This window comes from Rosa rugosa, chromosome 5 (assembly GCF_958449725.1).
Source record: "Rosa rugosa chromosome 5, drRosRugo1.1, whole genome shotgun sequence".
NCBI lineage: Eukaryota > Viridiplantae > Streptophyta > Magnoliopsida > Rosales > Rosaceae > Rosa > Rosa rugosa.
The window spans coordinates 9,746,058-9,761,801 of record NC_084824.1 but is presented as its reverse complement, the minus strand read 5'-3'; the positions used below and the strand labels follow the sequence as shown (position 1 = coordinate 9,761,801).

At 38.6% G+C, this 15,744-nt stretch overlaps 2 protein-coding genes and 1 long non-coding RNA gene across 3 annotated transcripts; 2 read left to right on the top strand and 1 right to left on the bottom strand.

Moving 5' to 3' along the window:
* Positions 1 to 5,633: 5,633 nt before the first annotated feature.
* Positions 5,634 to 7,387, top strand: LOC133712368 (probable pectate lyase 5). Its single transcript, XM_062138477.1, has 4 exons — positions 5,634 to 5,817; positions 5,925 to 6,662; positions 6,745 to 6,883; positions 6,966 to 7,387. Exons 1-4 carry the CDS (start codon positions 5,708 to 5,710, stop codon positions 7,185 to 7,187), a joined length of 1,209 nt encoding a protein of 402 aa, XP_061994461.1. The 5' UTR covers positions 5,634 to 5,707; the 3' UTR covers positions 7,188 to 7,387.
* Positions 7,388 to 8,768: 1,381 nt separating this feature from the next.
* Positions 8,769 to 12,235, bottom strand: LOC133710313 (T-complex protein 1 subunit epsilon). Its single transcript, XM_062136357.1, has 9 exons — positions 11,927 to 12,235; positions 11,268 to 11,586; positions 10,630 to 10,978; positions 10,308 to 10,440; positions 10,120 to 10,172; positions 9,877 to 9,979; positions 9,472 to 9,638; positions 9,269 to 9,382; positions 8,769 to 9,145 (listed from the first exon to the last, which is right to left on the bottom strand). The coding sequence occupies exons 1-9, from the start codon at positions 12,123 to 12,125 to the stop codon at positions 8,975 to 8,977; spliced, it is 1,608 nt and encodes a 535-aa protein (XP_061992341.1). The 5' UTR covers positions 12,126 to 12,235; the 3' UTR covers positions 8,769 to 8,974.
* Positions 12,236 to 14,240: 2,005 nt separating this feature from the next.
* LOC133708331 (uncharacterized) lies at positions 14,241 to 15,376 on the top strand. The gene is made up of 5 exons (XR_009845758.1): positions 14,241 to 14,320; positions 14,427 to 14,489; positions 14,871 to 14,937; positions 15,042 to 15,174; positions 15,281 to 15,376. It is a non-coding gene; the product is annotated as an uncharacterized LOC133708331 (long non-coding RNA).
* Positions 15,377 to 15,744: the final 368 nt, after the last annotated feature.

Sequence of the window (15,744 nt, the reverse complement as noted above, 5' to 3'; positions counted from 1 at the left end):
CAAATTCCCAGATATGCCTCTTCCACAAATTATTCATCTCTAAATCCCTAGTGATTTCTTCTTGTTTCCGCCCACATGCATGGACTAAAGGCTGAAACTTGAGCCCTAATTCCTCTCCCTATCTCAGGTAAAAAAAATCGATCTACATCCAAATCCATCCATCAAACTCAATCCAACCGAACATGCTTGATCAATAACCAAAACAAACCCAGCTGTCGGGAAGTGTATTATTCTCCTGTGCACCTTCGATCACGTACGTACGTTGTTTATATCAGTGGGAACAAACAATAATGCAACTAATTAGCTAGCACATGATCCAATCATTAAGTTATTCCAGCGGTTATTATAAAATTCTGTTTATCTGTTCCATACTTCCATAGTTAGGTTATGATGATGAACGATTGCAGATCGAATTGCAAATTCTACGTACAAATCGTATACGACTTGGTGTCCTTGACTGTACCACAAGAAACCTTTTTTTTTTTTTTGGGAGAAGATACAACAAGAAACCTAAGCTAGCTACTAGCTAGCAATACCTGTGAATCAGATATTGTTAATCAAATCAATGAAATTAATTTCAAATACTGTCGATTTTCCTTAAAATTAGGGCATAATGTGAAAGAATAAGGGCATGCATGTGATGGAGTTTGACCCTCGACTCAGACCTGGTCCTCAAAGAGCCCTGGTCTTAAGGGCGCATTAACTTGTTTTGATTCAATAATAATGAAACAATAACTAGTAATCAATTAAGGAGTACTTGCACGATTTAAACATCTATCACAGATTCCTAGCTTGCACAAAAAATGTAAAAAACATGCATGTGAGTAATTCAACACCAAATTTTGGACCCTGCAAAGCGCAAACTGTTGGAATATATATAATCATGTGAACAAAAACGATCTACTTCACAACGAATATATTATGTGTGAAGAAGTGTACCATTAGAGCAACTCCAACAGATTCCTTATATTTTGATTTTTCTCTACTTTAGGGAAAAATAAGCCTCTTTTGCTCCAATAGATTCCCTATAACTATCCCTATTTTAGAGAAAGTGAGGAAAGAAAAAACCAAAATCCCTATATTTACAGCAAACTCTAAAATTTTAAGGAAATCTATTGGAGTTGGAGAAGAAAAAAAGGCTAGAGCTTTGAGTTTTGCTTCCCTATAATACAGAAATTATAGAGAAGCTGTTAGAGTTCTCTTACATAATTTATAATTATGCCGATACAAATTGCAATAAAAAGTATACATTATGACTCGAGATGTAGCTGGTTTGCAGTTGTGTCCCACCAATTTTGATCATTCAAACGATTGCATACGTACCATATCATTGTGATCAATGGTCTAGCGATTATGTGGTGTATAGTCACCTGTAATTTGCTTAATTATATGGTGTACTTGTGCGGCTGGTGTAGTTTTTCAATCTCCTGGTTTGTTTCTTATGGCTACTGCTAGCATGTGTGGTTGTTCTAATTGCTATGGCCACCCATAGATCTTACTATAGCCTTGTTTTGCTTTCTCTGTTAGCTTTTTTCTCAGCTTTCATTTCAACTCTCTGGGAGGGGTTTTGATTGATGTACCCTCTTTTTTTTTGTATTTTCTCTTAATCTTTTAATAAATTTAACTTAAAAAAAAAAAAACAGTCTAGCGATTATTTTCTTCTGTGTACCCTTCCCAGAAGTAGGACAAAGTTTAAAACTTTGTAAATAGAGGTGCAGTTGTGTAGACGGTGTTACCATCTTTGGATATTTATTGTATGCCTCCACTATTGATCGAACAGTCCTGATCCCCTGGTCAGTATTGGGGAACACAATCAAATCCATCTTCGGATCTTCCTCTTGCCGACACGTACATGTTCCTTCACTGCAGTAACTCACATGCTCACATGTACGTAACTATACTACTACGTACACCCCCAACCAATTCATTGTCATAATAATAAGATCCAACTACATAGATCGACCCCGATCCATATATATACAAATATACAATAGTACTGATACTAGCTACTTAATTTGCATGCATTGATTATACGTACCTAAGTACTCATTATTTCTTTGGTGACTTGAATTAGTAGTTCATATTCTTGTTTCACATCACCAAAATGTACGTAACCGGTCCCTTCTTCGCCTTTGCCTTATATGTATTGCCCATCAGGTCCGAGGATCGACCGACATCACCAACAACAATAAGAAGCACAATGTACATAGTACCCGACTATGCTTCTAGCTTTTTCTGCTTTCGATCACAACAGAATTAAAGCTATGAACTTGTTGGGTACATAGTACTCCAGTTCCCTGCATAATTAAGTTCATATATATAATCAAGTTCGTTATTAAATCGACTTCGATCTTGATCAGCTTGTACGTCCCGGGGGTTAGCTAGCTAGGAAGATGCGAAATTTCGTACTAGATAGTTGACTCAATCTCAGCAGATCTAGGCAGGTAGAGAAAGATAGAATGAAAACAAAACTTTGATGATCACTCATCTGTGTGAAAATGCTTCATGCACAGTTGTATACCCACCAGATCAAAAATAAATAAATAAATAGTTGCATTCCCTCATGCTATGAAGTTAATTTTCACTGTTTCCCCAGTAATTATCTGCTTGAATTATTAGACCTAGCTAGCTAGAATGAGACAAATGGATTAAGCTTTGCTATTAATTTGTTTAGAAGCTAGCAATTAAAGATCACGAGCCCCATATAGATGGCCGCAAATTAAGCTTGTTTTCTGGGTCCTGATTTTTCGATCGATGAGCAAGGTGCAAGATACTCATTATGAATTTATCATCATCATCATCATCATCTGCCAAATGACACTGTGCTTTAGCTGAAGGACACTACGTACTTATCACATCACACCGCACTCATCACTGATCATGGTGAGAGCAATTTTACTCATGATTAACTCTACTAATTTTTTTTTTTTAAATCTCCATCATGTGTTATGTAATCATAGTTGATCATTTGAAATTGATAAGGAGCATTATTAAAGATATTCTGATTAACTTCACCGTATAGAGTAACACTAACACCAACACCAACACCACCTTCGATAGATTCAACGAAAGTAAATTTCAAACATTCAAGATTTTAGAAGCAGATTTCACATAGCAGTAAAAAGTAAAAAATAGAAACGCAAAATGGTTACCCACAACTCCCTATGATATGACCCTTCTTGTCTCTAATACCAAGCAACCAAACAAACAAAACAATCATCTGACTTCAACCTCTTTGTCTCATAGGAAGTGATGTGATCCATACAAGTCCCCATGATATGATCCTTCTTGTCTCTAATTAGTTTATAGGGAAGATCAGCAGATGAGAGGTTCTAGTACTACTGTTCTAACTCTCATGAAGGAGGTGAAGAGAAAGTTATCGACCCCAAGAACTTTTACCAGGCAAACGAACACAACCAAAAAAAATGGGAAAATTTTGGGTGCAGTTGCGTTAGGAGATGAACAACTACCAGCAATAACGGCCTGAGATTCGTAGAATTAAATAACAGAGGGTTCAGATTTGACCCTTAAGGTACGATGGGACCCACAGAAAGCAGAATGTAAGGGAGCAAAGCTCACATGGGCGAACGTGACTTTCAACATAAAAGTCGCCACGTCATCATATTGGACGGATAGTACGGACCCTCCCCCATGTGAACCAACGCCCTCACTTAATCCAACCACAAACCGAAGATTAATTTTCTGGTCATTTAATTAATTAAAGATTTATGTTGCCAAAAAAAGAAAAAAGAAGAAGAAGAGGATTTAGGGGTTTACCTTTCCTCTTTATCATAGACTATGTAATTTCGGGTGAAAAGTTGAGTGAGAACATTTTAGTGTAGATATGTAGCAATTCTATTAGTGCTCACCCAATATGTATTGTATTAAACCTCACACTTTCAAACAACTTCACTAAAACAATTAATGTTATTTTGAATATATCTTATCGAGATTTATAAAAAAAAAAAATCAAAATTGTCTCTTTCTTACAAAATAGGTCCACTTACTAAGGATGTGATGGCTACGGAGGTTGATATCTAGGAAAGTGAGTTAGTACCAATTGGAGTGATAATGAACTTGGTTTTCCTTATCACAACAATAGTGCAGGTGAATGTAATGTGGGCAATGAGGAAGTGAGCTGGGGATAGAAGAGAAAAAGGAAGAATACATGATAGTCCCTAGTTGAAGAATGGCCATATTAGGTTATGAAAAGGCAAATATTAGGAAACAATCCGTAAATTCTATACCATATCCCTAGTTGGAGTGATAATGAACTTGGTCCTCAATTACATTTCTTGAACTAATTTAGTGGGGTGTGAAAAGGTTATGAAAAGGTTCATATTAGGAAACAATCTATAAATTCTATACCATATAATTAGGATTGAGAAAATGTAGCAAAAAATTAGTGAATGAATAAAGGGTAGGGTGAGGTATGCCACATGCAACAAAGGCACACAAAAGTCTATAAGTCTTTATGATTGTTTATCTAAGACCTTCCACACTGGGTAAACCATTTACACACTATGCTCCATGTCATTGATCTCACACATGTGCTTCTTTCTGTGCAATTTTGTTCTATGTTCTAAGAAAAGGGTATTTTTTGTTGGTTCTTTCTTTCTTTTTCCTTTGTTCAGAGGACATTAAATTCATAAGGAAGGATCGGAATAGTTTCAAGTAGAATAGCTATTCAATCCGAAGCCACAAAGGGTTAAAAACCGGAGAATTAACTAACACAATGAGGTAAATAAATCATGTCATCGAATAGGTTAAAACTTAGGAGGTTGCAACTCAGAAGAAACTAAGCAAGAAACTTCAGAGTGATTGAGGTGTTTTTAGCTACAAAGGGCACAAACACATCTATTTTAGGTGTACGATAATAGACCCTCCATAAGAAGATGCAAAAGGAGACCTCCCTGTGTGTGAATGTGACTGATAGAGAAGGAAATGTTCTGCCCTGTGCATTAAACTAAACTCACCGACACAATTTTTTCATTGAGAAAGTGTCGGTGTACATTAGTGATTTTCATAATGCATTTTGTTAGTTTCGTTTCCTTGGCAATTTGCATCATAAATATATCATATAGTGATGTTGCAACAGTGTTAAGACGTTGAGGGTCCAATGTTTTCTAACGATTAACATCTGCGGCGGTAAGCATTTAGTGACGGAGTGATAAATTTTGTGTGTGCGGGATGAGATACACTACCTTACTCTTAATTTGTGTGATATTTGTTGACATTTTTTTAGACAATTCTTCGAACACTTTATCTTCATACCATATATATAAGATGCTAAATAATATAATCATCGAACAACTAAATCTCCCCGTACCCATATTCAAAGTCCTGAGTTTGAATCCTTCTCTTTTAACGTCGATTGATAAGGGAAAAAAAAAAACAATCGGATTAGTTTAAAGCCGATCGATCAACAGATTGGCTTGCAAAATCTCCTCCGGGAAGAGAGAGATTACTTAACGGCCAAACTACTGTCTTGGGACCCCTCAACTCAGAAATCATGAACCCCCATTTTCTTTTGTATCAGAGAAATCATAATCCTGTTGGACCATCACCATTAATATTGTTTATTATTGAAGCTCTTAAACCCCCATTGTTCCCCTATTTATACAACTTCACCTCCCCCTCAACTTCCTCACAAACCCACACTCCTCTGTTCCCTCTCTGCCTTTTCCAACCAGCAGAGACAAGAACCATGGCAATGCCACTCTCTCTTCTCTCACTCCTCTCTCTCCTCCTTATCCCATCTCTCATTTCCTCCTCCCCGGTCCCAAACCCCGATTCCGTAATCCAAGAAGTACACAGGTATCACACCATTATTAACCTCACTATGATTCACTGCTCGAAACTCTCTGTAATATATATTCGAAAGTTTCTAATAACAATCATGTATAATTCTTTGTTATTTGCAGGAGCATTAATGCGTCTCGAAGGAGTTTGGGTTTTCTTTCATGCGGAAGCGGAAACCCCATCGACGATTGCTGGAGGTGCGACCCCAAATGGGAGCAGAACCGGCAGAGACTCGCCGACTGCGCAATCGGGTTCGGAAAGCACGCCATTGGAGGCAGAGACGGCAAAATCTACGTCGTCACCGACGCCGGCGACCACCCTGTCAACCCAAAACCCGGGACTCTCCGCTACGCCGTCATCCAAGACGAGCCGTTATGGATCATCTTCAAAGGTGACATGACCATCACGCTGAAAGAGGAGCTGATGATGAACTCGTTCAAGACCATCGACGGCCGAGGAGCCAATGTACACATCGCCGGCGGGCCTTGCATTACTATTCAATACGTCACCAATATCATAATCCACGGCTTGAACATCCACGACTGCAAGCAAGGCGGGAATGCTTATGTTAGAGACTCTCCTAGCCATTATGGGTGGAGGACTTTGTCCGACGGAGACGGGGTCTCGATTTTCGGGGGAAGCCATGTTTGGGTGGATCATTGCTCTCTCTCCAACTGCCGTGATGGTCTCATTGATGCGATTCATGGCTCTACGGCTATTACGATTTCCAACAATTACATGACGCACCATAACAAGGTCATGTTGTTGGGTCACAGTGACACTTACACGCAGGACAAGAACATGCAGGTCACTATTGCGTTCAATCACTTTGGAGAAGGCCTTGTTCAAAGGATGCCAAGGTAGTCAAAATCAGTCAAAATTGGGGTTTTACTGAGGTGAGCTTTCGACCGGTTAGAGTACTAATTCAGTGGTAAATTGCAGGTGTAGGCATGGAAATTTTCATGTGGTGAACAATGACTATACACATTGGGAAATGTATGCAATTGGGGGTAGTGCTTCTCCAACTATCAACAGCCAAGGGAATAGGTTTCTTGCACCTAATGATAGATTTAACAAAGAGGTGAGAATTCGAAACTCAACCGCGGTAAATTTGATTTCTTGTTTACTTGCTCTGATGTAGTATGTTACTTTCTTTGTCACAGGTGACTAAACATGAGGATGCACCACAGAATGAGTGGAGCAAATGGAACTGGAGATCTTCAGGGGATTTACTGATGAATGGTGCATTTTTCACAGCGTCTGGTGCAGGAGCTTCTTCGAGTTACGCCAAGGCTTCGAGTTTGGGTGCAAGGCCATCTTCCCTAGTGAGCTCAATCACAGCTGGTGCTGGTTCACTCAAATGTAAGAAGGGCTCACGTTGCTGATCACAAAAATGGGATGTATTTACAACTAGTAGCTAATAGGATTTTCCATTGCGTTGTTGTATATCAGTTTTTTTACTTTTTAAATTTGGTGTTCTCAACCTTGGCTTGTTTCGCCATTGAACCAAGTGTGTAATTTTTGTGAAGCAAGACCAAAGTGTTGATGATTAAACGTGAAGTGAAAGTACAAGTTATATATCTATGACTATCTCTGTCTGAATTGTCCGTCTCAGTTTTCCCAGCACATGGGTGGTGCAGTGGTTAGGGGACTTTGGGGATTTGAATGAATGAATGAAGTTGGGCGCAAATAAATGCTTGCTGGCTCTTATTGATGGAGGTCCATCTTTTGCAGACCTAAAGAAGAACATTTTTCAACAGGAAATGTAGACTTGACAAACTTGTATGTCGAGTATATCTCCTTGTCTCCATCTAATTCGAACGAAAAATTATTTAATGTACCCGATATATTGTTAAGATAATGTATTATTGTGATCACATATGGAACCGTGGTTACTATGACTTGAAAAATATACCTATAGCTTTGCGTAGGTTTTCATATATCTGATAAACCATTGAGATCCCCAGATGTCTAATATCAAAGAAAAATAGGCCTAACATTGAATTGAAATCGTAAATTTTGGTTCTCTTCACTTGTTTAATTTTTAAAAATTATATGACATTATCAAATTACAAAATTGGCATGGATCATCCGATTGACGGGATAATTTTAACGATTCAACCGTCACAAACAACCCAAGTGCATGCAATTAATTTTCTGATTTAGACAACGCCAGATTGCCATAAATGTTATCACCAACACTCATGAGGACTAGAGCTAGCAGTCCTAGCACCATGCCATCCACAAGTAGCAACAGTATCCACGGCAGAGATTACTTGAAAAAAGGAATGGCACTTCCGTCATTCTAATTCAAACAACTCTTAACACAATTTAATTCTGAAGGTGATATTGGTAGCTGAAATAAATATTAGCAACCAAACGAAGGGAAGATTGGATCTCTGGTTTAGCAGAGGCTTCATCAAGTTCCTATGAAGATAACATATCACGTTCCAAGTTTTCACATATGCCCAATTTGATCAGATATTCGGAGCACCATGCAATTTGAAAAACTGACATTAATTATTAGCAGGATATGGGTTCATCTCTGACGACCAACATTTGCAGTAGATCTACAAATCAATGAAAATAGTGATTGTTTTTAGCTTTTACAGTCTCATGAATCTCAGGATCGAGGTTCTTGAATTAGCCTACACGACAATGCAAACATGAACATTAGATGACATGAAAATGATTGAGAGCCTTCCAAAGGACAGAAGGACCTACACTATCAGAACTCAGAAGCACTGGAAACTTATCTAGTCTGTATTCCATAAAGAACTGAAGACAAAGAGGCAATAGATAATTTGCGTGTTGAGGGGATGTGGCATCTTATATCTCAAAACAGGAAGATTTACGATACTTGTTCCAAGAACTATGATACCAGAAGCAATTCAGCTAAGACCTACGAAACCAAAAGCAAATACCAAAAGTAAATCCGCCCATATCAGCGATAAACTCTCAAGAGGTACAACAAAAAGCAATCCATTAAGATAGGGGAGTGACGATGCTACAATATCAGTGAACGCCACTCCAAATCTACAGGCAACCAGTTTTCCTCAAGTGAAGCAATATGGTTCAAGTCACTCAAAATTAATTCTGAACCAAAAAGCAAGAAACATTACAGAAATTCCTTCGTCAGATGAAGCAAGCATCAATGTATCAAGCCAAACTATCAGTACTCGGAGGGGGAGATAACATCATCTATTTTAAGTATCATCTTGACAACTTGTGTGGCAAGTAAGATTTGCTGCTGCTTTCCAATTAAAGTCTCGAAGACATTCTGCTCACACATATCATTAGTGCCAACATCGTTGCAGTCTATTCCACAGTGGGGATTTTTCTCCTGCATACCAAAAATATAAAAACGATCAAAATTGAATGCTACAATGAATGGCTGAAGTTAAAAGTTTACCACAGAGAGAGACTGCAAAATTCAGAATAAATTCGAATCACAAGCTCTATTTACCTTGATCTGCTGAGATTTCACTGCATTTAGTGTTTCAATAGGTTGAAGGCCACTATTCTCTGCAAGTGCCATAGGAACAGCATCCAAAGCATCTGCAAATGCTCTGATAGCATACTGTGAACACAAGGAAGATTCATTGTCACGACAGTAAACTAATAATACAGAGAAAATGCAAGGGAAAGAGTGATGAATTATCTTCATACTTGCTCAACTCCTGGGTGTTTATCTGCAGCTGCCTCTACAGCAACCGAGCAAGATATCTCTGCCGAGCCACCACCGTAGACAATAGAATTGTTCCGAATAAGATTCCTAGCAACACACAGAGCATCGTGGATACTGCGCTTGGTCTCCTCTATCATCATTTTGTTACCTAATGAATCAAAACACCAAAATCTCTCATAAGAACTTTATAAGCCTTAAAGATGATCCCTTGTCAGGCAAAAAGTACATTAAAAAATCTGGTTGATGTGAAATCTGCCAACCCTCCACAAATTCATACATTAAATGCTACTAAAAAGGGTTCATCTTATACGCACCATTTCCACTCAATTGACATGCTGATTCAAGTTGGAGGTAAAAGGAACACAAAAAGTAAAATAGAACCATACCTCCGCGGATAAATATGGTTACAGCCCTTGAATTTGCACAGTGTTCAATGTACAGCATTCGATCTTTTGTAGTACCAAATGATTTTTCACGAACCAAGCCAGCCTTTTGAGAAGCAAAAACTTCTTTATTAGGTTTGAATAATACCAATAAAGAATATAAAACATACGCAAGAAACAATGAATACTTAATATGTGAGATTGCTACAAGAACAAAACATGGACAATATTCCTGAAGAGTTATACCTTCCCCAACTTATCTGGTGTCAACTCTTGGAACCTGGGCACAATTCTTCCCCCTAAAAATACATAAATGTCAGCAATTTGTTGGTAAGAAAGATGACAACATTATAAGACAGAAAATGCTCATATTGTCTATCGAAACAACAAAGAAACAGTATCCAAGTGCTGAAAAGTGCTAAAAATCCGAATACCTGTAGCTATTGCAATTAGTTCCAACTCAACACCACCAACCCATCTGACAGCAGGCAAGTTCCTGTGCATCAATAGGTGATTGGCTTCATCATCAAACCCCCATTGGCAGATGACCAAGGTAGCACCGGCATCCTGCAACTCAATGTATCCATAAGTAAATTCAAATGGAATGATAAAAACAGTGAACAAGGAGTTAACCCCCTTCCCCAAGAGAGCCCACCACAGAAAACAGAGAAGATTCTTGATAGTCAAAAAAGTGGCAGTCATGAAAATCAGAAATTGGTTATGGTAGATATAAACTAGGATAGGAGGCAATCTTACCTTGCATTTTTGAACCATCTGATCAAAGTATTCCTGTTCTTGCACACGCAGAGTCTGAAACTTTTCCACAGTATCAATATCGACCTTATGCTTTGTCTTTGGCTTCGGGGGCTCAAAGGGACAAGTCAAGATAGCAATTTTTGCATCTTCAATACGCTTGGGCATTTGTGGATGGCTCATATCCTTGTCAATAAGAATACCATAAACCAGCTCAGTATCCTCTAATTTTCCCCCTACTTTCCCCTCTACTTTAATCAAATCTAGGTTCACATCCTTCCTCTCTAAATCAGCAACAGCAAGAACTGCTCTGACAGCAATCTCAGCAAGGGGACGCTTGCACCGATTGACACTACATAATTACGAGGAAAATATTACATTCAACTCAATTATACCAATGATATATAGTAAGACAACAAGCCACTAATAATCGGCAATAGAAGGGAGAAAAAAAATAAAGCAGAGCACCACATCTACATAAGCCAAATTTTCAACATGAAAGCATGGTTTATTACTCGAGATAAAATTGTCCGTGACAGAAATCATCATACAGGATGGTGGTATGGCTAAATCATCATAACTATGGGTAAATCACAAAATGGCATACAAGTAGAAAGAAAATTCCAAAAAAGTTTACTTACATCTTTGATGACAAAGTAGTCATGCAAGTCTGAACCAAAGGCTCAATATTTTCCAGTCCAAATTCAAATTTCTTTGATATATGCTGCAAATGATCAACAGCAATCCTGGATGCCATCTCATATCCCTCTGCAACCCTAATGGGATGAATACCGCGCTCCAAGAGCCGCTCAGCCTGCTCTAGAAGTGAACCAGCCAACACAACAACTCCAGTTGTCCCATCACCAATTTCATAGTCCTGACTCTGCGACAGTTCAACCATCAGCTTTGCAATTTGATTGTCAACATCCATCTGCTCCAAGATCGTGGCACCATCATTTGCTGAAAAGAGGATACCAAAGGTAAGAACATCTCAAACCCTATAACTCTATAACATAACCAAAACCCATCGAAATTGAATAACAGAAATTGACAGGAAAAAAAAAACTTCCAAATCAAGCAATCAGGTTCATAATACACTAACCAATAGTTCAGAAAATCATACAGAATTTCAAAACAAACAATCACACAGTGAAATAACCACAAACGAAGAAATTGTTTCTTCTTGCCTACGTAGTTTTAATCTGAAAATGAAGAGCTCACCTCACAGATCCCAATACCCTAAACCCTAAATCTCAAAACAACCACGAGAAATGACGAAGCAAAAGCTTGAGAAACTTACTGACGGTGACCTCGCCGTCGGGGCTCTGGAGCATCTTGTCCATGCCTTTGGGTCCGAGCGAGGTTCGGAGGATTTTGGCGACGGCCTTGCCGGCGGCAATGTTGGCCTTCTGAGCATCGAGGCCTCTCAATCGGGACTTCTGCTCCTGCTCCCTCAGGATTATGAATGGCCGGCCGAACTCATCGAAAGCCAGCGCCATTGATGCGCTGCTCTGCTCGTCTCACTCTTCACTGAAACTGCTTCTCGCTTCTTGCTTCTGCTTTAGGTCTAGGATCTTCTTCTCTCTCAGTTTAAACTAGGGTTTGGGTTCTAGTCACTCTATTCTATATGAGGTGTTTGTTAATGGGCTTCTTTGTTTTGGTTGGGGCTTTGTACAACATTTCAGCCAGGTTGAGCCCAATTTCAAAGTGGGTTACGACGCGGGGCTCCGCCCCAACTACAGTATCGGTTATGTAATACATTTTTTTTGTTCTCACATTATAATGGAAAAGTTCTGTTGAAATCTCAAAATGTTATAAAACAACAACAAAATAAAAGGGTATAAGAAATGATTGTACGATCGTTTTGGAAGTTTAGAGTATCATGTTTGATTTTTTTATACATGACTTTTATCAGAGCGATACTTCTAGTAGTGTATTATAGGGAGCCAAAGCTCTTTCCATTTAAAAACTTTGACAAATTGATTGAGTTGTAGATTCCATTACTTTCTTTTTTCCATTCAAATGTAAAAGTTTGTTTGTTTGCTTGCTCAACTCGTATTAACATAACGTTTAATTATGTTCACGCTTTACATTAACAATTTATGTTCACACTAACAAAGCTTGCATGTTCGAGCTTAATTGTTCCTGAGTTTTGATTCTAACTTAAGGTTGATGCATCTCAAGTGTGTGTACATAGCGTTTAATTATGTTCACACTTCACACTAACAATTTGAAGAACACCGGGTTCATAAGCTGCTAATATTGTTGGTAAAAGTTGTTCAATTTCCACTATACGTACATTACACTACTACAGAAAATGAATCAGACGACACCTCTCATACGACGCTACACTGTTTTCCGTGGTGTGAATTATTTCTCATTATTGAGACGACGGTTATAAAATTTCCGTCTTCTAATATGAATTCAACCAACGGGTGTTTTTCATATTGGAATTATGTATTGCTTCAGAAGACGTTTATAAATGGAAGCGTGGTGTGAGGTTAAATTGTTAGAGAGGCGGCAAGTTTCACACCAATTGGCACCACTTAAATTTCCTCAGCATGTAGTGTTTATATGACGGTTACTTTAAAACTGTGGTGTGAATCTATAGATTTGTAAGTCAAAACATGTTCACCGACATTCCCACCAACATTTCCCTCAATTCTCTCCCCCCAAATCTATTTCCCTCTCACCAGGCAGCATGAGGAGGCAAAATTGAAAATTTTGAAGTGGCATTCAGACGACACTTATATGTAAAACCATTGTCTGATGGCTTGTACATATGCATCGACTAATTGCTTATACATGTGTCCATGCCAAATGAGCCCATTTAGACAAAATATACTTAAGAAAAAACGAAAAAAACAAAGCCCTAGAAGAAAGCGGCATTCACTCCACAACTACCCCCGACACTGAGAGACCCTTACAAACGCCTGCCCTTTCTTCGACATACCCCGACCTCTCTCTTCTTCACAAACCCTGACCTCTCTCTCTCCTCGACAAACCCTTTCTCGATAGACCCCAACCCTATCCCTTCTTCGACAAACCCCAACCAAAGCTGTCTCTCTCTTCGACAAACCTCGACCAAAACCATCTCTGCCTCTAGCGATCTGGGCAGCGATCTGGTTACTCGATCTGGGAAGTAGTGAAGGGGAAGAAAACCTAATGGGTAGCCTCTAGGGTTCTTCAGATCTTTCGCCGAAGGTGGTTATTGCTTTCGGGTGGAGTTGAATCAGAGAAAGAAGACCTCGTATTGCCAGGGTTCGAAATCGGAGTCGGATTAATTAGGGTTAGGGATTTGCGTCGATTTTGGACAGGCTTCAGGATTTTGATTCGAAATTCAGCTATGGGTAACTAGGATTTGAATTTTGTGGTCTCAGTATTGGATTCGAACGTACATTGGAGCTGTGGATTTGAGATTGAAGGCAAAAATGTCAAAATTTGGGCCAAGAAGGTAACTAAGTTGCTACTACTTCAATTAAGAGATCAATAGTGGTTTTGGCTTTACCATCTTTTGCGATTGCGAAATGAGGGCTTGGCTTTGGGGGTTTTGGTCCTGGCGAGGCTCGTCCACCATCTATTCGCAGCAGGCGTGACTATGGGAGGCTGCATTGAACAGACTGAGGATGTTGCTTATAGGATCACTGCTAAGGCCTCGGATGTTGCGCATACTATGTATGCTGTTCTTAATTATGTGAGTTGAGTCTTTCAATTTTCGAATGGCTGGGTGTGTTATTTGTTATGTGGTTTTTTATTTTTTTGTGTGAAAATGACAGACTGTTGTACCCAATGCTCTGCAGATATCGGTTATGGTGGTGAAGATAGTGGTCATCAGCCATATTTTATCTGGGATTTCAGCTGTGGTGAGCAAGTTTTGTTCGTGTAAAGTCCCTGGTTATGTGCTTGGTTTAGGGCGTTTGTGATTGTGGTTTGGATTTTGGTTGATTGGTAGATTGTATCTTAATCTCTAATGAGCCAACGACCACAATCTGGTGCTCCTGCTCCCAGAAAGGCATGGTGCACTGCCCTTTGTTAAATGTGAACCTGTAGTTTATACAATATTACTGATTTGCTTTGTTTTGACTCAGAGGAGGTTCATACCAAAAGCTCGCCTAAAGGCTGAAGTTAAACCGTATAAACTCCTCACTTTTTGTTCAAACCAATGTACTTTATTATTAATTATCCTTTTCTTTTCTGGTTAATTTGAACATTACTCACTTGTGTTGTTCTTGATGTCTCTATAGTGACCCGGAGGAGGAAGAGCAAGCTAGTCATGCTGAAAAGGAGAGGGAGTTGCTCAGACATTTCCATGTATGTATTACGACACTGATTGATTAGTTTGCATTGATATGATCTCGAGTTTTGATCCCAATATCTGATTGTTTGTATGTTTTGTCTTGCTTTGTGTCTTAAAGGAACAATCTTTGAGGGCAAAGCTGAAAAACGAAAAGAAAGGTAGAGGCTTTTCTCAAGTGGATTTTTGAGTGGGATGTTGAAGAAGGCTTATACCAGATCCTTCAATTCCTTGCAGAACAGCCTTGGTCTAAAGTGGGTTTTTGATTTTTTTTTATTGTTTGTTTCAATTTTGATGTCATTTCTAAATATAGTGGATACTGATTATTGGAGTGGATTGGATTGTGTTGTGGTGGTGCAGGAACAAACTGGATGTTAGAGAACTTGCAATTCATTTTGGGGTGTGTTCGAATCATTCCTGTTGTGCAAAAGGTTTATACCTGTAAGTTTTAATTTCCTTTCTGCAATGCAGTTTTCATGTTGACTGAAGTTTTAAATCTTGAGATTGCAATTTGGATTTTCAGTAGCGAGGGGGTTTATTGATTGGCATTGAGTATAATTTTCCTCTCTTTTGTTACTCACAAAGAAGTAGAATTTGAAATTTTTATGATTTTGTTATGCATCTGATTTTTCTGTTAACATGATCATAATGTTTTAGCTAGTTAGTTGATAAGAGTGACTTGATCTTCTATTTATCTGTTTTCGGATAAGTTATTTAATTATTTCCGTTCTTTTTCTGTTTCTAAGATTTTAGTATGAACCAGGGGAGTAATGAAATCGCTTCTCTATGTATCTGAATTTTCTAGTTTACTGATTATTTATAAC

What these genes read in the sequence shown, in the direction of transcription:
- LOC133710313 (XM_062136357.1), bottom strand. Translation starts at nt 12,125, where the DNA reads ATGGCGCTGGCTTTCGATGAGTTCGGCCGGCCATTCATAATCCTGAGG. An exon ending in AACCATATTTATCCGCGGAG is followed by an intron (nt 9,639 to 9,876) that starts GTATGGTTCTAT and finishes TTGATTCATTAG; the next exon opens with GTAACAAAATGATGATAGAG. An exon ending in AACACCCAGGAGTTGAGCAA is followed by an intron (nt 9,383 to 9,471) that starts GTATGAAGATAA and finishes TTGTGTTCACAG; the next exon opens with TATGCTATCAGAGCATTTGC.
- LOC133712368 (XM_062138477.1), top strand. Translation starts at nt 5,708, where the DNA reads ATGGCAATGCCACTCTCTCTTCTCTCACTCCTCTCTCTCCTCCTTATC. An exon ending in GTAATCCAAGAAGTACACAG is followed by an intron (nt 5,818 to 5,924) that starts GTATCACACCAT and finishes TGTTATTTGCAG; the next exon opens with GAGCATTAATGCGTCTCGAA. An exon ending in ATGATAGATTTAACAAAGAG is followed by an intron (nt 6,884 to 6,965) that starts GTGAGAATTCGA and finishes TCTTTGTCACAG; the next exon opens with GTGACTAAACATGAGGATGC.